Source organism: Scleropages formosus, chromosome 13, assembly GCF_900964775.1.
Source record: "Scleropages formosus chromosome 13, fSclFor1.1, whole genome shotgun sequence".
Lineage (NCBI taxonomy): Eukaryota > Metazoa > Chordata > Actinopteri > Osteoglossiformes > Osteoglossidae > Scleropages > Scleropages formosus.
The window spans coordinates 15,866,541-15,886,788 of NC_041818.1; the positions used below are offsets into that span (position 1 = coordinate 15,866,541).

The 20,248-nt window shown below is 44.3% G+C and overlaps 1 protein-coding gene across 2 annotated transcripts; it reads left to right on the forward strand.

Annotated features, from left to right (window-relative positions):
- Positions 1 to 370: 370 nt before the first annotated feature.
- LOC108929683 (janus kinase and microtubule-interacting protein 2-like) lies at positions 371 to 19,043 on the forward strand. Of its 2 annotated transcripts, XM_029257619.1 has the most exons (22): positions 371 to 486; positions 5,987 to 6,241; positions 6,818 to 7,315; positions 7,913 to 8,122; positions 8,926 to 9,024; positions 9,565 to 9,711; positions 10,398 to 10,538; positions 11,110 to 11,163; positions 11,860 to 11,982; positions 12,312 to 12,440; positions 12,577 to 12,660; positions 13,009 to 13,071; positions 13,164 to 13,262; positions 13,478 to 13,576; positions 13,860 to 13,913; positions 14,041 to 14,106; positions 14,587 to 14,655; positions 14,785 to 14,862; positions 16,206 to 16,409; positions 16,642 to 16,707; positions 17,194 to 17,267; positions 17,521 to 17,601. In XM_029257619.1, the coding sequence occupies exons 2-21, from the start codon at positions 6,113 to 6,115 to the stop codon at positions 17,242 to 17,244; spliced, it is 2,463 nt and encodes an 820-aa protein (XP_029113452.1). In that variant the 5' UTR covers positions 371 to 486; positions 5,987 to 6,112; the 3' UTR covers positions 17,245 to 17,267; positions 17,521 to 17,601. The 2 variants fall into 2 exon arrangements, with proteins under 2 accessions (XP_029113452.1, XP_029113451.1); XM_029257618.1 differs by lacking the exon at positions 17,194 to 17,267 and having other exon boundaries at positions 17,521 to 19,043.
- The last annotated feature ends 1,205 nt before the right edge of the window (positions 19,044 to 20,248 follow it).

The window sequence follows — 20,248 nt, forward strand, 5'->3', positions numbered from 1 at the left end:
CTTTATTTGTACGTATTTTATTTTCCGAGTAAACTATGAACTATATAATTATATGGTTTATGAAAATGAGTTCCAGGCAAAAAGACACCGTATTATATTCGACGTCTTCATCTCACCGTTTTTGGTACATTGATTGTGAGAGCAGATTTATGAGAATATGTATAATTCATATTTTTCCGTAATCTGGGTTACGTATTAAAACTGCATTTGTAGGACTTATAAAAGGACAACGTAAAAAACGTTTCTGAGAGAAGCTACAACAGCAGGTGCACGAGACCGGACCGCGTCCGCGTCCTCTCTGGTGAGGCCTCTCTCCCTGTCTCGCGACAGAGGGCGGAGTCTCACGGCATCAGCGTTCTGCGCGCGGCGGCGGTGCCGCGTGACGGCTGCTGATGCTGAGCAGCGGCAGGGAGGGGGAAAGGGAGAAGCCATGAGCGGTTGCCCGCCCGTCGGAGGCCCTGCTGCATCGCGGAGAGCAGTTGTACGGTAAGAGTCCTCGCCCTTATTTTATACCTCATCATGTAGAATGACGCAAAAACACACAAACGAAAGACAAAATGATGAATGAAAAGCGCTTGCACTGACTGTGACATTTAAAAATAATTATACAAATCGGTGGAGTGTGTGTGGTGCTGCTGCGCGGTCGATTTAGTGTGTGCCTACAACAATGTGTCGGCATTTTTCACTTAACTGCATCTGTTCGTATTCATCAGCCCTCATGTAACGCACATCCGTGATACCCATCGTCAGAATGTGATACTGCGTCCGCGGCTCGTGCGTCATGATGCTCGCGCGCACAGGAAGATGACACAGACAGGCTGAGGCGCTCGCGCTTGTGCTCCTGCGGGAGAGGAGCGCGGCGTCGGGTTCGGCGTCGGGTTCGGCGGTGGGTCGTCGTTTCCCGGCCGTAGCGACGTACAGCGGTTGTCTTTCTGCTCCGTTTGGTTGTTTTAGTTTCTTTTTCACAGCTTTTTCGTCCTGTAATGTGATCATGATGCACTTACTCACTGACCGAAGCTCTGTTAGCCGTGCAGTGTGTCGAGCTTGCGTCGCGTGCTCATTTATAATAATAAATAAATACGTTTTTACCATTATTTTCTCTGTTCTTTATCATTTCTTTATTATTATTATTATTTATTTAACCAATAAGTGCACAACACTACCGCTCAGTCTAAATTATTTTGAGCTTAACAATAATGTAAAAATGTCACAAGATGTTTCTTACTCAGTGACTGTCCATGATCAGACAGAAGCTGAGAAGGCATTGGACAAAACAAATACTGTGATGGACTAAAAACCAGCAGGAATTTATGCCCGAAGGAGCTAAAATCACATGGCTTTTCCCAGACTGTTGCTTTCTTGTTCTCTTCAGGTATTTTTCATATAACCCTCTTTAAGTTTCCAACTAAAACCATTTAATTGTGGATCGTAACCAGCTGCCAGTCACATAACAGCTGTCCATTGTATGACGAAGAGAACATGTGTGACAGTGTATGAATGCAGGTAGGTGAGACTCTTTTAACCTTTATCCAGCAGCACGTGGTGCCCTGTGAGGGCTGTTGCTCTGCAAGCAGAAGGTCCCAGGTTCAAATCCCCCCTGCAGTACCTTTGATCAAGTTACTAAGCTTGGATTGATGTAATAACGGCGCCCTGCTGTATAAAGGGGTAAATCATCATTAGTCACTTTTTATTGTACAAGCCTAACATTGCCTTAGAAATGCGTGGTGGAAAGAAAAAAAAAAAAAAAGCTTTTTAAAAAGAGGTGAATGCAATGTACGCAGCAGATGTTCCCAGATTAGGGTAGGTGGTGATGGTATCAGGAGTGGAAGAGTGCGCCCTGCCTCCTCATGCCCTCACTTCTGACTTAGCAGTGATGTAACAGTTCAGCAGGAAATGATCCTTTTTTGTTTAAACTTATGTAAAGGCTTTCACTGATAAAGCCTCAGTCTTCATTGTGGTCTTGAAAGAAGGCTATTAAATTATTTCATACTGATTAAAATGAATAAAATGTTCTAAAATTAGGAAAGACTGTTGCCAAGAAATGCAAACAAACTGACAATGGGTACAATTTTGATTATTGCTTATAATCTTACATGTAAAAAGTCTATGAAAATGTAAATATTAACTCAGTGACTATCGGTAACTGCTTGTCCAATTCAGGTTGTTTCGGAGCCCTGAATTTGACAAACACTGGGCACTAGGCTTAGCAGGGTACGCTGCACATGCGCTCACAGAAACACACGCGCGCGAAAGGTAATTTAGAGTCACGGATTACCCTGAGACCCATGTGTCTAGACTGTGGGAGGAAACCAGAGCACTTGGATGAACAGATGCACTCCGCATAGACTGAGCTGGATTCAATCCGCAGCCCAAGCACTTTGAGACTATGTTGCCCAAATAGAAATATAAATGTTTAAGAATATTTATAGTGTAAATATAGTATGAAATGTGTATATGTACTATAGACTAGCTGTCAGCCCCCTTCAAAATGAACATATCCACTTCATTAACAGCATTTGCCTGAAAAATATATCTATATTAAATCTCCTTTACACAGTCGAGTTCTGTAGTGAGATGTATCGGAATCTTTGTTTCTTACATCTCTCATGTTGACAAGGTTGTTAATAAATATTAAGATGTATTCTTATTTAATGCTCAATTCTGCATTTCAAAGAAATATCAGCTATTATTATGGTATGTTTGAAAGGTACCTCTGGGAAGTTGCTTGCTTTGTGGTTAAGGATCCATATTTTTAACCTGGAAGTCAAGTTACCGTTGAGCAAGGTACTTAACCTGAATTACTCCTCGAAATAAAAAAAATACCCAAGTGCGTATGGGTGAAGTTTCTTCTATTTAAAGTAGCATTTAGGTGAATAAATAGTAATACAGACTTCTCTAAGTTGGTGGGGGGGGGAATTTATTAAAATGGCTTTTTTTTTTATTATTTTTTTTACAGTGACAATAGACATTTTGGCTAGAGACATTAGTTTGTCAGTACTGAGCACCAGCCATTCAGTTAGTTTATTTGCATGTCTGAACCCCATATATTCTTGAGTTTTCTGGATTAAGCCTAGTCTACATATGATGTTTTGTTGGAATGTGTTTTTCTGGGTTAATGCGGCATTAAGCATTATATGGCAGCCTTGTGTTGGGCACTGGAGTCTGACACAGCTGTTCCCAGATGTGTCGTTGAGCGTGATTTGCAGTGAGCGATCAGCAAGTTTACCGATGGTGTCCGCATTCGGAGAGTTATCTTCAGAAAACACCGCAACACCAGCATTGACAGCACCAGCCTGGCAACGTGGCTGATCTCAGTGTACTTTACAATATCACGTGTAAAGCAGAAGTCGAGAAAAGTCACAGGTTACATTATACTCAAAGTCTACACAAAAGGCAGCTTCTCCCAAAATCAAAACACAGTTACATTTTTGAAATGTAAAGAGAGAAATAAGATGTCCTTTGTTCTGTTCCTTATTAACCCAAGAAGTGATGCATCCAATGGACTGAACGCAGCCGTCGCTAAGGGAGGCGCTTTAACCAGTGGTCTTAAAAGCCTGGGCTTTCAGCTCCTCTCCCAAAGTGTGTGTCCCATCAAGAAAGCCGCAGTGTGTGCTCAGTCTGTCGCAACGACCGTACGGAAGAGGTGCTGGAATGACACTGAGCCGTTGATGGCCTTGTCCGCCGAAGCAGCTGCCCAGAAATCAAACGGTTCGCTCTCTGTTTATGTCAGTAATGATGGATTAGTGCTGCAGCTTGAAAAGAACCTAAAGGGCTGGAAGCGCCTTGCCAGTCTGTTACCTAACATTGTGTCACACTTTTACACTGGTTTACTTATTATCAGTTTTTCAGAGATTGCCCCGTCGCTGGTTGGGTGCAATTGGCATTCATGTGTCCCACCTCCCTCAGATGTTCTTCGGATTTGAGTTATGTTCTTGAATGTACAAGAAAATATGAAGGCACTCTGGACAAATGGCGACCCTCTGAATGAGACAGTCGCACTGATTATTTGTATTGTTGCTGTTGTATTGATCATGGACAGGTGGTGTAGTCATTAAAGCTGCTGAGATTGAACTCAGAGAACCCAGGTTTGAATCCCACCTCCTGCTATAGTACCCTTGAGCAAGGTCCTTACCCCAAATTGCTCCAGTAAAAATGACCCAGCTCTATACATGGATTAAACATTGTGAGTTGCTTTGGAGGAAAAAAAAAACATCAACTGTAATGAATAAGTGTAAGTTTTTATCTGCTGTGTTTCTTTAGCTGCAGTTTTCTTTCACGATACCCTGGAATTCCAGGTCTTGAAAAGGAATTCCTGGTTTGGTCTTTAGGAGTATTAATATGTTGAATATAATACTCTGATGGGAGGATTATGTAGAATAATAAACAGTCACGTTCAGTCAAAATCTGCCACATAACTAAAAAGGTGTAGATTCTTCAGTGAGTGTGTGTCAGGGATTGAACAAACTAAGGTGCTCTGTGGACATGGAGAAAAATCTCACTGCATTTCATTGACGTTCCTCTGATCCTTCACACCTTCTCCTTGCCACGGTGCACGTGCGCAGATGCCACGCTGTCAGTGGATCTCAGGATGATTCCCCCATCACTCTCATATAATAACCTTTGCTCAATTTTAACCAGTCCTTTCAGCTGGACTTTGGGTCTGCTCATAATCATCTCCCATTTGGTCTGTCCTTACTGCTTTGCCTTTTACACCATAGTACCGAGGATGACAGTCACACCGTGGATCTCTTTTTCACCCCCTGGACACGTCTGCAGTGTTTGCCCAAGGTGACCCGACTAAAGCGCAGAAATGACCTTCGGTAAATGCTGAAAAATGATGGGTGGTGTTTGCATGGCTACACCCCACACTACTACTGGAGGTGCTGTTCAAAAGATAAGATACTTTTTTCCTCCTTTGGCAACACATGATGTCTGTTCCTATAGTTTAAGCCTTCACATACAGTACATAAGGGGAGAATCAACACATGGAGGAACACAGCATGTGAATGGGCTCTATCGCTTTAACTGAGCTGTTAAAGTTTCGCTCAGATGTTAATCGGCCCCTATTTAAGATAAGATGTAGCTCTGCATGAAGATAATGTCATCTGTCTCTGATCACACCCTGGTGTATTTTCACTCTCCCAGGCTCCTGGCATTACAAACACTCCGCTCTCATGACACCATCTCCCCAGCGTTAGCTCAGCTCTTAAAACAGCCTTACTTTATCTATTACCATGTTAGTTATACATCTTGTTTGCTTTTGCTTCTTTAGCAGACCAGCAGCACTATATTGTAGTATTTACCTGACACCTTTATCTAAGGTGACTTACAGTGCTAGATACACCGCACTCAGGCCATGTCCTTACCTCTTTATGCCGCAGAGTAGTGTAACGCACACATTCATACACAGAAACGAACTGACCAACTAAAAACTTAGTCACAAGTACAAGTGAAACACGTCTTTGGACTGTGGGAGGAAACCAGAGCACCTGGAGGAAAGCCACGGGAGCATGGGAAAAACATTCAGACTCCACACAGTCTGAGCAGGTGCTGACCACGCGTCCGATCGCGCCGTCCTCTGCTCCGCTGCACCGATCTTATTTGCTGCCTGCGTTTCGGCCTGTCCATCGATCTGCTCCATTAGGCGTATATGCATCAAAAGCCGAAGCAGAGGGATGTCGGAAATTCAGTTTGACACATGTCTGGCAGATGTGCCGGCCCATGGATCAAAGTGTTGCAGGCCTCTGAGGCTTCAGACCCTCGTCGATGCTCCAGCTACAGTTAATGCCTACGGGCAACTCAGGGCTGTCTGCCAAATACAAGTCTAGTATGCACACTGAAAATGCCACAAAACCAGAGCATGCAAAGCAAAACTCAGCTCTTTGATTAAAAAAAAAAAAAAAAAAAACCTCAGTTTGGGTCTGACAGCACTGATAAGTAGAGAAAGTGTATGCGGATCTGTTCTCAGCGGCTGTATTTCCTGCAGGTTGTCGGACATCTAGGATAATGGGGAGGAGGAGAGAAAGGAACCCAAAGAGGATTTTAGACGATATCTGCGAGCCCACGACCGTTTCCCGATGAAAGCACCCGAAGAGCTGTAGAATTTGATCTCATGGCTAAGAAGGGGCGTCCCAAGGGCGAGAGGCCCGAAGCTCTCATCTCTGCCCTGCAGGCAGCCAACGAAGATCTCAGGTCCAAACTCACTGACATCCAGATTGAACTGCACCAGGAGAAATGCAAGGTGGGTAGTCACATTCCTTAGGCGTTCTGGTTTATTATTACGCTGCTGATACCTCTGTCTGGGGTAACGGTCGCTAATGCTCATCCAGGTGTCACGGAGCAGCGGGTGGAGCAGCGATCAGAGCCACAACGTGAATGTATCATTAACTGGGTTAACCTTATAAGTGGCGTTAGAGAAAATTGGTAGCTAAATGAATAACTAATTGAATTTGTGCTTTAACATTTATGCAGAGGAAATATAACCTGAAGTATAAATCTTTTCAGAAATGCGTAAAATTAATTATTTCAGTGGTTCACCATCATTGTTCTTGCGGTGATGTGTGAGGAGTGCTCAGCATCATCTCGTTTAAGTAACTGATTCACGTCAGGAGGAAGGTCTGTGACCTCTGTAAATATGGTGGTGACTGGCGTCGCTAGGACAGACACCCAAAGAATGTGTGTCCACGAGGACCGTGCTGAGGACCTCTGGTTGAACCCTTCCCTTAATGCCGCTCTCGCGCTGGAGCGGTTTTGGAATGTCCGTGCGAAGGCTCACGGTCCGGATGGGCTGCCGCGTCTAAGCTGTATGTGTCGGCAGGTGAGCAAGCTGGAGCGCGAGAAGGCGCAGGAGAGCAAGCGAATTCGCGAGCAGGAGCAGCACCGGCACACGGCGGCGCTGACCGAGCAACGGGCTCGCTGGCACGAGGAGAAGCAGAAGGAACTGCAAGCGCTGCGCGAGACGCTGGCGCGCCAGCACGAGCAGGAGCTCGCCCGTGCCGCCAAGCTCAAGGACGGCGAGAACCAGCGGCTGAAGGCGGCGCTCGACGCCCTGCGAGAAGGCAGCGGGGAGAAGGTGCGCACCGCCTTGGCCCTCGAGGCCCGAGAGGAGGCCCGCCGCTTCTTCGACCAGGAGCGCGTCCGCCTCCTGCAGGAGATCGCCGAGCTCAAGGCCTGCAAGAAGCAGGCGGATCAGGCGCTGAGCAACATGATCCAGGCGGACAAAACGAAGGCCGGGGACCTGCGCACCGAGCACCAGATGCACCAGGAGCAGATCTCCAAAATCAAGTGGGACTGTGAGCGCGATATCCGTAGACTGGTGAGTGTGACCGTGACTCTTTATGCTAAACTGACAGAGCTCATGGGCAATAGGGTGTGTCAAAGCCACACCGAATGTTTGGGTAATTTTCAGGTAAGCCTGTGTGTAACCCCTTGGAGTATTGCTTCTAATCTCACCCAGTACCTGGTGAGATTACATTTACTCATTCACTATTTCACTCATTTTCTTTGTTATTTACTCATTTATATAGGAGGGTCATTTTTACTGGATCAGCTAAAGGCAAGTACATTGATCATGGGAGCTCCAGCAGGAGGTGGAAATCAAAGCTTTAACCACTACGCCACCTGCTGGTCTGTTATTATGGCGCTAAGAGAACTCTTTTGGCTGAAAAACAGGAATCTGAACCCAGAAAATGGCTTAGTGGGGTCTGGTATTTCAGTTTACCAAAAAATGTGAACACTTGGAGAATTCTGGGTATCGCTTCAAGAATCGGTTCTTACTCTGACCACCGCAAAAGACGAAGACCCAAACACGAGTTCTTTTTGTTTCCTCTTCTGTCCTACACATATTTTTTGCTCTGTATGAAGTCCATGAGTGTGTATCATACAAGCGCTGTGTGTGTCCTCCACCCAACAGATGGATGAGATCAAGGCGAAGGACCGCACCATATTTTCCCTGGAGAGGGAGCTGGAGACGGCCATGGGCTCCGTGCAGAAGTTGCAGCTGCAGAAGGACGCGCTGGACGAACAACTCTTCCTGGCCAAGGAGGCCGAGTGTAACCTGGGCAGCCCTAAGAGGGAGATCCCGGGCCGGGCCGGGGACGGGGCAGAGCAGGGCGGCAGCCCGGTACGTCGCAGGCAGTGACCACGGTACAACGTGGGACTGTTTCACCAGTGGAAACGCCACAACAGCAAGAATTCGGGAACTGATAAACGACTCTAATCCTCCTTGCTTTTGTAGACAGACCTTTGGATTCTGGACCTGGTTTTTTTATTAACACAACAACACTGGGTCACAGCAAGAGGGGCAGGGGCAGTACAGCGAGGAACTGCAAAACATCCTCATACATTAAACAAGTGCAAAAGGTCAACAGGTTAAACTGTTGGTCAGGGTACTAACGTAGCGCTATCTGAGAAGCTCCAGAAGGGCGTCCAGGCATTCCAGAATAGATCTGAATTATCATGCAGCTCAGATATTACTTTTTTCTCAAAAAGAAAGTCGGACACGGTGGTGTGGTGAGTTTGGCCGAGTCCCGCTCTCTGGTAGGTCTGGGGTTCGAGTCCTACTTGGGGTGCCTTGCGATGGACTGGCGTCCTGTCCTGGGTGTGTCCCCTGCCCCTCCAGCCTTACGTCCTGTGTTGCCAGGTTAGGCTCTGGTTCACCACGACCCCGCTCGGGGCAAGCAATTTCAGACTGTGTGAGTGACAGTCAAAACACATTGGTCATCTGTGTATTTTCATAGGGAGCTTAGGTGTGGAATGTAACGATGAAAGGTTTTATCGAAAAGTAGGTGTCATTTTCGGGGAGACACGAACGTTGACTGCACCGAGATCCCACATCTTATTTCCGTAAATGACAGATTGAACACGCCTTGGTTACCCTAGTTTGCGAAGTTTAGCTAATTTGCTGTGTTGTTTCGTGTGACCCAGGACATGCGTAAGAACCGGAGGCGCTTGGCCGAGCTGAACGCCACCATCCGTAAGCTGGAGGACCGCAACGCGCTGCTGGGGGATGAGCGCAACGAGCTGGTGCGGCTCTCATCCCGCTCACCCTGATTCTTGAGTGCAGTAACCAAGTCGGCAGTCATATATTCAAATGTCGTTAAGGACATTTGAATCTCAATCTCACATTAATTATTTTAAATCACTTCCTGCTCGGAGGACCTTTATTCGCAATGAAATTTTTCTGAGGCCACCAGAGCAGCAAGAGAATTAATCAACATCAAGGCAGTCTCCTTATGGTAGACTAATGTTATCTAATATGTACTTATTAGATTGACCTTAATTGTTCAGGGGCTGCAGTAAATATTGATGATTGGAAATACAGATAACTAGTATTTATTATTATGACTGCATTGCATAGTAAGATCTATGATGTTAGAAATGCATATCTCCCTAGAGATGTTCTGAACCATTAAACATGAAATAAGTTACTACCTCTTAACAGTTTGCCTGAGGGACAGGAGTCCTAACCCATGTGGAATGTGGAAAGAGTGAAACATTATAACTATAGGCGAGAGAAGCCTGTGGGATGGTTGTGTCTGAGCACTCATGTGTTCCACCCTGCAGCTGAAGCGGGTGCGGGAGACCGAGAAGCAGATCAGGCCCCTTCTGGAGAAGAACAGGTTGCTTTCCAAGAGGAATGATGAGCTCATGCAGTCCGTACAGCGGCAGGAGGACAAGCTCCGGAGCCTCACCAAGGAGAACCTGGAGATGGTGAGATTCTTCTTGGGATCTACAGGATTTCTCCACATGAAGCTTCAAGTAACACGTGCGTTGGAAATCACATGGCGTCAAGCTGCTTTCTCGAGATACAGGTCTGCTTAAAAGTATGTGAACCCCATGTATCCCATAGTTTTACTTTGAAATTATTTAATCAGAGCTAGTCTTACTCATAGGTGTGTAAAGGCCAATTCCATATGTTGGTTTAGAGGAAGTCGTGTGTAGTAGAAACATGGAAGTAGTCCAGGTGCAAAAATAAGTGAACCTCAAGTTGCATCGGTTAGATCAAGTAAGTAAGTAGAATCAGGTGTGTAAATCTTACTCATGTATTAATTTTATAGGTTTGAGACATAAAATTTACATTTTATATGTTTATTTTAATATTTTATACAAGAATAATGGCCATCCCTATAGGGTTCACATACTTTTACGCAGCATTATATCAGATGAAGACTGAGATTAAAGGAAGAAGATCAAGACCTCAGCAAGTGTGCCACATATGGGTCATAACAAGAGTAAAGTACACTGTGGTGCTGTGGAGTTGGGGGATTAGTCTAGAGCGAAGGCCCAGTCTTCTCCTCCCTTCTTCTTCAAAATGTATCACTGTTCACTTGGGATGTATCAGCATTGCAAGCAAAGTGGTGAGTTCACAAGCCATCCTTTCCATGGTCTGTCCGTAGAAAGAGAAGATCAGCTCCCATCCTCCTCTGAAAAAGCTCAAGTCCCTGAATGATCTGGACCAGGCACATGATGAACAAGAGATCGAATTCCTGAAGTTGCAGGTTCTGGAACAGCAGAACATCATAGATGATTTGACCAGGGTGAGTCCGTTCGTCACGGACCTTTCTAGCAAAGCAGATAAGCTTCGAGTGAAGGAAAAGCATCACCATTCCATGCGAGTCTTTGCTGGGATTCTGGTGCTTATTTGGGGCCTTGGGAAAACTGATGGCGAGATGATGTTTACAGAGAAAATTGAAACGCGGGTTTTATTTGCCGCAGACTTTTTAGGCTATATTCTTTTCTGAAACTAATTATTTATTATAAAAAGCCAGTTTTGAGGATGACTAACAGCAGGAGGTGTGATTCAAATCCAGGTCCTTTGACTGCAATGGAGATGCCTGGAACCTCTTCACTACCTGTTCTCCACTTCTTTGTATTTTTCCTGTTTCAGTCTATGAGAAGTAAGGCGCTGTCTGTTTCCCAGGTGTTCTGGGTGATGTTAGATTACACCTTCAAATACCAGGTTAAGAATGTAAAAATACAACATTATATGTAGTCATACAAAACAAAACCTCTGTCCAGTGTTTGGTTGTTTCCAAGATGTCAGACCTTATTAAATGCTTTGCGGGGATCGTTTTGGGGTTCTGATCGGTTGGCGTGTCTGCATTTCAGGACAGAGAAAGACTACGCAGGAAGCGGCATAAACGAAGCTCTAGGCCGATAAAGGTAGGAATTCAACCACCAACTTTTGTTCGCATTATTAGGGCTATATAAACACATCAAAGTGTAAATCAAATACTGTTGTTTATCTGAAACAGGTGTATCTTTCATAAAAAGAGAGATCTTTTGTTACAGGAAAATATTTCTTTGTAAAGGGCAGTTATGCTAGGATTCGCTTTTATAAAAAAATTAAGATATGAACAAAGACTGGGCCTGTGTTGACGCTATGCATGTTTTTACAGCTCATTTCTACACATAATTCACCAAATAGCCGCTCACACAAACGATAGTGTGGAGAAGCAGGATCGTCTTTGCGCGGCAGTTTCCTGGCCGGAGAAATGCGGCAGAAGCTGCTGAACGACACAGTTTGACAAAAATAAAAGTTGTTGTTTCCACATGGGTTGCCACGCGGGAAGCAACTGCTCTTTTCAGACCTTATAAATGATGTTCTGATATATTAGCTTTGACATTTTTGCTTGCAAACTGGTAGAAATATTTCCATATATATCTGGCTTGTTGGGGTCCGAGACCTCTCAGCCCTGTTGTGAATTCTGCCTGTGGGTAGTAAATATGTCTGAAACGGCCATAATTACTGTCGGTGAAGGGTGGGGGGTATGGAAGTCTGTAGTTGCTGCCGCTGCCATGGTCCATCTGTGCCTCGGATCTATCTGTCCAGCGTCAATAACCTCCTGTCCTCTGCAGAGGCATACCGTAGTGGACACCTTTTTCGGGTATGACGAGGAGTCGATGGATTCCGAGTCTTCGTCAGTCGCCTCCTTCCGCACGGATAGGACGCCGGCCACTCCAGATGAAGACCTGGATGAGGTAAGGTCCACCATTAACATGTACAGCAACCGTGCTAAACCTGGCTGCCTTCTGAGATGGCCTGCATACCGGCTTCTTCCTTCAGTTTGGACCCCGTGTGCCTCCTGCTGCCGTCTGCTATTCCACTAACACTTGTTTACCACTTCGGTTCAGTTTGCTTGTTCTTGGGTAGTGTCCCTCCCAATAGGTACCTTAAAGTGCAAAAAAATTAAGGGAGGCGTGCAGCAGCTGACACTAGTAATGGTAATACTATAACGTTATATAGTAATCAGTAGAAGTGCTGTCCCATCCAATCCCCCAGCACATGTGCTGTTTTGCGGTGCGTCTAGGGTTTGTCCATGGAGGAGTCGGAGCTGCGTTTCCGACAACTAACGCGGGAGTACCAGGCCCTGCAGCGAGCCTACGCCCTCCTGCAGGAGCAAAAGGGCGGCATGCTGGATGCAGAGAAGGAGGCCAAGGTATCTTCCCCAGCACTTCCCCACGGGAACTTTGGACGGGGAACCAGGAAGCCACCTTTCCACCCATTAGAGCTGTGGCCACACCTGCGCACGTTTATGTTTGGATGACGATCTCACCACCACCTCTGTCACTCAGGAACACGAACAACTCCAGACTGACCTTCAGAGGTACAAGGCCAAAGTGGAGGACCTGGAAAAGGAGCTCACCCTGAAAGGGCAGGTGCGTCGAGCGGCTCTCTTTCCTGCTCTTCTCTCCATCTGATTATGGGAGTGTCGGTGGCAGCTTCTGGTCTTCGTTTTCGAAGAGACAGTGAGATGTTAGTTAAAACTCACCGGCTTGTGATGGGCTGTAGTTAACTATTAGTGTTTGGCTGCAGGGGAATCTGCAAACTATAATGATGTTGCAGGATCGCATGTCATGAAAATCACGCTAGTTTCAGTTGAACAGTTACTCTTGGTCTGTAACTATTAACGGTCTCTTGTGATTTGTTCCCAGTGATTTAATGTGTAATTTTTAACTGAAACAAAAGCACTCACTTTCTTCTTATTGAATGTGTGCACGTTTCAGGACTCCAGATGGGTCGAGGAAAAGCAGTTATTCCTCAGACGGAATCAGGAACTTCTAGACAAGGTCCGGCTCGTTTTTGTAGAAATTGTTGGTGTAAACTTGTTCACGTTTTTGTCAGCGTTATGGTACTGAGTGGAAGCTGGCCTGTTTTCTAGGTAGAAAAAGTGGAAGGAGAAATTGTCAAAATCCAGCAGGAGTTACAGGACTCCAGGGACCAGAATGAGCTCCTGGAGTTCAGAATACTAGAATTAGAGGTAAAGGTTGTTATTATTATGTAAAATTTACATTCCATGACAGGCCACTTGATTTGGCTGTGGTCCTTCAATAAAAACTCTTCACTGAAGTGCCAGATATACAAAAAGCAAATCTTTTTCTACATGCACGGAATGCAGACCACTTTATGGGACAAAAAAATGTAGGGTTTTTTGCTTTTTATGTATGTTAATGATAACTTTCCTTTTCCTGTCAGGAGCGGGAAAGAAGGTCCCCTCCGTTTAACCTTCAGATTCAGCCTTTCTCAGAGGGTGTCAGTGCTCTTCAGATCTACTGTATGAAGGAAGGTGTGAAGGTAGAAACACTGCGCATATATATATATATATATATATATATATATATATATATATATATATATATATATATATATATAAAATAACCCATCTTTGGATTTAAGAGCATATCACTGAAGTGTCTGTGAACAGTTTGAATTAGTCAAACTAATTTAAAAGGGCAAGTGTTTGAAAAATGTAGCTGCAGAAGTTTTTGAGGTCTAATTGCTCTGTGCTCGGCATGATTTAAGAATTTATCCGTTCGGGGCTGAAAACTGAAATAATTCAATCTGATTTCATTACCAGGATGTCTGCATTCCTGATCTGATTAAGTCGCTGGATATTCTTGGAGATAATGGGGTGAGCGCCAGATTGTTGGACTCACACATTGGCCCGGTTGACTTTTAAAGAGTGTGACTTGTGAAGAATTTTTTGGATTACCTTTTTCCATCTGGCTAACAGCAGCCCTTTGATCTCTGATATGCAGAATTTGCGCAATGAAGAGCAAGTGGCCATAATTCAAGCAAGTACAGTCCTCTCACTGGCAGAAAAGGTAAATGGGGAGAGGTGCACGGACTGGGGAATTTTGCTATCGGAGTCAGTCGTTTATTTGCCATCTGCGCAGTAACACTTGGTACACGGGGCATTGAAATGCTTGTGACGAGGCTCAGATTCAGACATTAACAGTACGAGCACATGTTACACATAAACAAACATGTATTTAGACAAGAATGGTTGAGGTGATGCTGCGATTTAGTATCTAATAAAAATGAAAACAGCGGTGGGCAAATGGCATAGTGAGTAATAAGTAAGGCAGAACAAGAACCTTGCTTTGTGTTACTGTGTGATTATTTTTACTGATTACCTGGTTTTGCATCCAGTTCAGATTTTAACTTTAATATAATTTTCTGAAAGTTTTTTGGGAAGTTAGGTCATTTTTGCATCTGTTGGACTATTAGTGTACGTGAGATGCTGCTGTGCCCGGTGCTGTATGTGTTGAGCACATTTTCCTGTTGTTTCTGTCGCCCCCTAGTGGATCCAGCAGATAGAGGGCACGGAAGCAGCCCTCCACCAGAAGATGATGGATCTGGAGATGGAAATGGTCAGCGTGCCACTCTCTGCTCCACTCCCATTGGGATATTTCACTTCTGTAGATTGGCCGCTTCGGTAGCGAAGCTGCTTCGAAGAAGTCGGTGTTGCGTAACACAGCCGGTTCCTTCGTTATTGACAGGAAATGTTCTGCAAACAGAAAGGTTACCTTGAGGAGGAGCTGGACTACAGGAAGCAGGCCCTAGACCAAGCCTACATGGTAAATAATATGTGCAGTTGTACTGGTCATTTATTTGTTCATTTGTTTCATTTCAAAACAGTCTTGAAAAAAAGGTTTCACATTATTTTAGATTATTTACATTATCATTCTGGGCGCGGTGGCGCAGCGGGTTTGGCCTGGTCCCGCTCTCTGGCGGGTCTGGGATTCGAGTCCTGCTTGGGGTGCCTTGTGACGGACTGGCGTCCCACCCTGGGTGTGTCCCCCTCTGGCCTTGCGCCCTGTGTTGCCGGGTTGGGCTCCAATTCGCCGCAATTCCGCTCGGGACAAGCGGTTGTCGGTGTTGTGTGTTGTGTGTGTTACATTATCATTACTTTTAAGAAAGGTTAGCATCTCGCTTCCAGTTGTAATACCCCTGAGCAAGGTATTTTCCCTAAAATGGCTCCAGTGGGGGGAAAAAAAAATACTCAGCTTTATAAATGGGTAAATGATTGTAAGCTGAACACTGTAAGTCACTTTGGAGAAAAGCAACAGCTAAATGAATAAACGATGATGATTTAACCGTTCAGTCGAGGCCGACTTTCGGTCACTTGATGGATCATCGTTCTCCATGCGTTACGATCTTTGACCGCTTCTTTCAATTCTTTCGTTTGCATCTTCGTGTCGGCCTTGATTATGTCCAGCCAGCGTGTTCGTTGACGTTCTTCTTGTCCCGCTGACTATGCCAAGCATTAATGTTGTTTCCAAGGAGTTAACTCGCATGATATGACCAAAGTATGAGAGCGGCTGCGTGGTGATTTTGTCCTCCAGCAATATCTTTGTTTTGACTCGCTCTAGGATCATCTTGTTTGACCTTTGATGTCCGTGGCATGCGCGGCATTCGCCTCCAACACCATAATTCGAAAGCGTTGATTTTCCATCTGTCCACCTTCTTGAGTAAATATGAAATGAGTAGATATAAAGGTATAAATAACAATGAACGTGAGAATCCTTTGCAAGTTTAAACTTTCAAAGTTTTACGTTACTTCATTTAGCTGACACTTTTCCTAAGTGACTGACAGCATAAAGCTATCTACAGCTACATAATTTAAGTACCTTACTCAAGGGTGCTGCAGCTGGGATCTGAACCTGTAATCTTTGGGTCCAAAGGCAGCAGCGCTAACCACTACGCTACAAGCTGCCTCCCCTTTGTCTAGCTTTTGCTTTTGTAACTGCAGAACTTGTGTTGCAGTAGAAACTCTTATATAAATAGCTCATTTGGGGAAAGGGTTTTTGCATGTGAGAAGTGCATTGGCGTCAGATCCTGGTGGGTCCAGGCCCGTGTGTGGGGTCATTCATCTCTGCGCTCCGCTGTACCATTCTATTAAATTCCATTCCCCCTGCAGCAAATCCAAGAGCTGGAGGCCACGTTGTACAACGCGCTGCAGCAAGAGCCCGTGGTGCAATATGGCGAGGCGCTGAGCGAGCGACAGAAGGACGAGCTGCGCATGGCTGTGGGGAAGCTGCGCCGGCAGATGCTGAGGAAGAGCCGCGAGTACGACTGTCAGGTGCTGCAGGAGCGCATGGAGCTGCTTTACCAAGCCCAGCAGGTACACCCCAGTCCAGAGGTTGTGCTTACAAAAACACACAGCAGTGTGCTGCTGCTGAGCACCACACTGGCTAAGATTCCCCCACATGAATGAGGTTGAGTAAAGCAGGCAGGTGACACATTCACATTCCTATCAGTTATCATTGGCTGTGCGCTTTGGATTGAATTCATCATGTCACAGTAGGACAGCTGAACGTGTACTTCTTTACAAACTATGTCCCTGGACATTACAGAGAATCCGAGATCTTGAGGACAAAACCGATATTCAGAAGAGACAAATTAAGGATTTGGAGGAGAAGGTGAGAGATCTGCTGTTGACATTATCTTACGAATACATATCCTCATCTGTACTGTGACACCAAGGTTAGAGTGTAGTTGCGATCTATGACAAATTCTGCCGGCCTGCATTGCACAGACAGAGGAATTTGCTGGCAGACCTTCACTGAGATGATCTTAAACCAGCCTCTTGCTGTCACACACCACATTATCGCTTCTGTTCACTCATGTTCGTAGGGCACCTATGTAGAATTTAACACTTCTATGAGTAGTGAATTTCTCAGTCACAGAGAACGTATCACTGCAGGGCTGCAGGACTGAGCTTCCCGTGGATTGTCCAAAATACCGCCGGTGTGTGTTCATATAGGGGGAAAACCTTAGATAATAACCGTAATTGTGGTTGTTATCCAGACACTCTGACACACTGTGCTTTGTCAAGACTCTCCTTTCTGGCTCTAACAGATTTATTTCCTTACTTTTCTCTCTCTCTTTCTTTCTCCCCTCCAAAGTTTCTGTTCCTCTTTTTATTCTTTTCACTCGCCTTTATACTTTGGCCTTGATGTCTGTGACATCTCCTGCTGAGGTGAGTGGGCTTCCTAGAATCGCACTGCAAGGGACGCCTTGGAGTTCTGTTTTTTTTTTTCCATTTTTACGTTTAACGCAATAGTAAAACCAAACTAACAGTCCCAACAAGTTATGTATAAGTTTGAATTCTTTTGCTGGTCTATACCCTTGATTGTTTCACCGGTTCCCACCAGAGTTCCAGAACACCATACATGCAGTGTCACGCGTATTCCAGCTGTACGGAGGAGTCACTGTGCTGCCTTTCTTTCCAGGCCCTACGGCAGCGTGAGGATACTGGACACAAGGACAGTAGTTTTAAATCTTACATTGAACCTAGCCTTGTTTACAGCTTTCGTATGTACGTAGCAGAAGCTACCTGCCGCTGGATTCTAATAAGCCATTTGCTGGATGACCACTGGAGATTCTGCACGTTTCCTCGGAGACCCTTAACTTACACGTTATGCTGCATTTGGATTACTCACGGGGACTTTTTACTTTTATGGAACTAACACAAGCCACAACGTGAATACAGCCAGTAGAATTAACCCCCATCTTAGATATGTGAGGCAAACCAAAGATGGGAACACCTTATCTCTGCCGTGCAGGGGAACACCACAAGACTCAACACCATCGTCTCGACGTTGGAAAATCACGATCGGCGTATCTGTACAAGGACAGACCCTCTCCACCCGTCTCGCCCGAGTCCGCCGGCAAAGCCCGGTGAGACACGCAGGGAGGAGGGAACACGTTGGGGCAAAAGAACGGAGAAAGATCTGTGTCGTCTTAATAGATCTAATCGAAAGACAGTCACATTAGTCAATTCCTAACTTTGATCAAATACACTTTTTTTCTTAAAAAAAGAAAAAAATGGGGAAGCCACAGGCCAAAAGGATTTACTTGCCCTTTTTTTTTTTGTTTTAACACTATACTTTTGTTACCACAGTCCAAGACTGATCTCCCACTATGGTGTATACATTGTTGATAATTACATGGTAGCGTCTCTTGATTTCGTGTAACTTTTGCTGTGAATACTCCCACACTATGCAGCTGAGAGCGTACACTCACAATCACTATTTTGTAGCAGCACCATTGGCTGTTTACTGTGCGGACGGCTGCGGTCGGACTTCTGTCCTCCAGGATTTAGAACTGCAAATGAATTGTCCTCTTCGCTCCCTTCTTCATTCTCTTCACTTTCCCTTCAGAAATTGTACCCCACCTGCCAGACTTGGGGTCACATACATTAGCACTTATATGCATCAAACTTCCTCTCCAGTGTCTGCTGTTACTTCATTCTGAAATGAATGCATTTGCATTTTACATAACTGAGAACAACGTAATATGTTTGGACAGTGTTTAATACTTCATGCCAATTTTTTGCAATAATTCAAACCCAAAATTGCCCTCTTCTTACAAAATTAATCTGGATAGGAATCGAAATCGTATTACTGTTAAAATATTCTTAAGACAGAAAAATGTTAACATGCTCAGCATATCGGATGGAAGTATGCGAGACAGTCCTTCATATGTTGCATGCTGTAGGGAAATTGGGTTCCCATTAAATTCTGCACTCTTACTGGTAAGCTGTGAGCTTCTGAACGTGCAGCACTTTTCTTCTGTGTCATTATTACAAATGATCAAGGTGGGTTTCTGTTTTTAGGGGTTGTTTTAATAAAGGTACATTCACAGAAGGATAGGAGTACCATTACAGTAAGTCAGATTCCAGAAATCGAATATCATATAGCTGATGCTTTTCTCTAAAGCTACCACCAATAATTTTCTCATTTGTACAGATGGGTAATTTTAGTAGAGCAGCTTAGGGTAAGTACTTTGCTCAAGGCTTCTCCAGGTAGAGGGGGGGATTCAAACCTGAAACCTTTGGGTCCAAAGGCAACAGTGCTACACACTACACTACCAGGTGCTCCTAAAAAATATGCTAAAGCAAAATTTGGGTAGAAGAATAATCAGATGCATTGCATTTGCCTCTTTGCTCTCCGTATGAAAAACTACAGCGTATAAATGCATATTCAGAACTTTACACTTTAATGCATTTGACTCCAAGTCTGGCACGCTTGTTTGTAAATAACTGCTTGGTAAATTAAAGTGTTTGTCAGTTTCCAAATACAAGTGCATATAGTATTGGCATTTTGAATTATGTAATCAAATATCTGTTTCCCTCAAATTAGTTGCAGGTCTGTTAGACATGATCTCTTAACAGGCTTGAAAACTTTCTTTTTATATTCCGATATGTTGCCAAAATCAATTGCTGCTTGGGTGTTCCTGTTGCAGCATTATAAGATAGATAATCATTAATATGCATTAAGTTTCTTTGAATTAAAGTCACATGAGGAATGAATGATATTCATGTAAACTATTTTTGACAGTATTTTAAAGATAATAGCAACTGCCTTAAAGTCCATTTTATTTACCTTTGGTTTAATAATTCGGCATAATATACTCTGTGGAATTTTCTATTTTTAATTTATTTTTACTGTTTAGTCTTGTCCTTTTTATTTTGTCTTCCAACAATTAAATCATTGTTTGTAATATTCTTTGTAATATATACAGCAAAAAAATTAAATATCAATGGCCTTTAGTATTTCACCTCTGGTATTTTGGAGTAGTAATGATTTCTTTTGTCTTTTGGAAAATGTTAGCTAGTAAACCTGCCTCCTGAAGCATGAGAGCCAAGCAGAAACCCACAGCTGTACCAGGAGAGGGTAGCTGTTCATAGGGAACTAAAGGCATGAAGTGGCAGTGAACACTTTCTCAACTAAATACTACAATTCTGACAGTCAGTGTAAATACAGTACACCAATTAGTGCCACAGTTCAAATTTGTGACTGCAGCATCACCTACAGGAAAGAGACATCTACTACATCTACTGTGTACAGTCATTCATTCACCACCAGTAACACACTTGCTCATTATGGAGAAAATCAGTCACCAGTTCATTTGAAACATCTTTGGACTGTGGGAGAAAACCAGAGCACCAGGAAGAAA

Coding starts and splice junctions, on each gene's coding strand:
- LOC108929683 (XM_029257618.1), top strand. CDS start 6,113: ATGGCTAAGAAGGGGCGTCCCAAGGGCGAGAGGCCCGAAGCTCTCATC. Junction 8,123..8,925: donor CAGAGCAGGGCGGCAGCCCG/GTACGTCGCAGG, acceptor CGTGTGACCCAG/GACATGCGTAAGAACCGGAG. Junction 14,656..14,784: donor TGGATCTGGAGATGGAAATG/GTCAGCGTGCCA, acceptor CGTTATTGACAG/GAAATGTTCTGCAAACAGAA.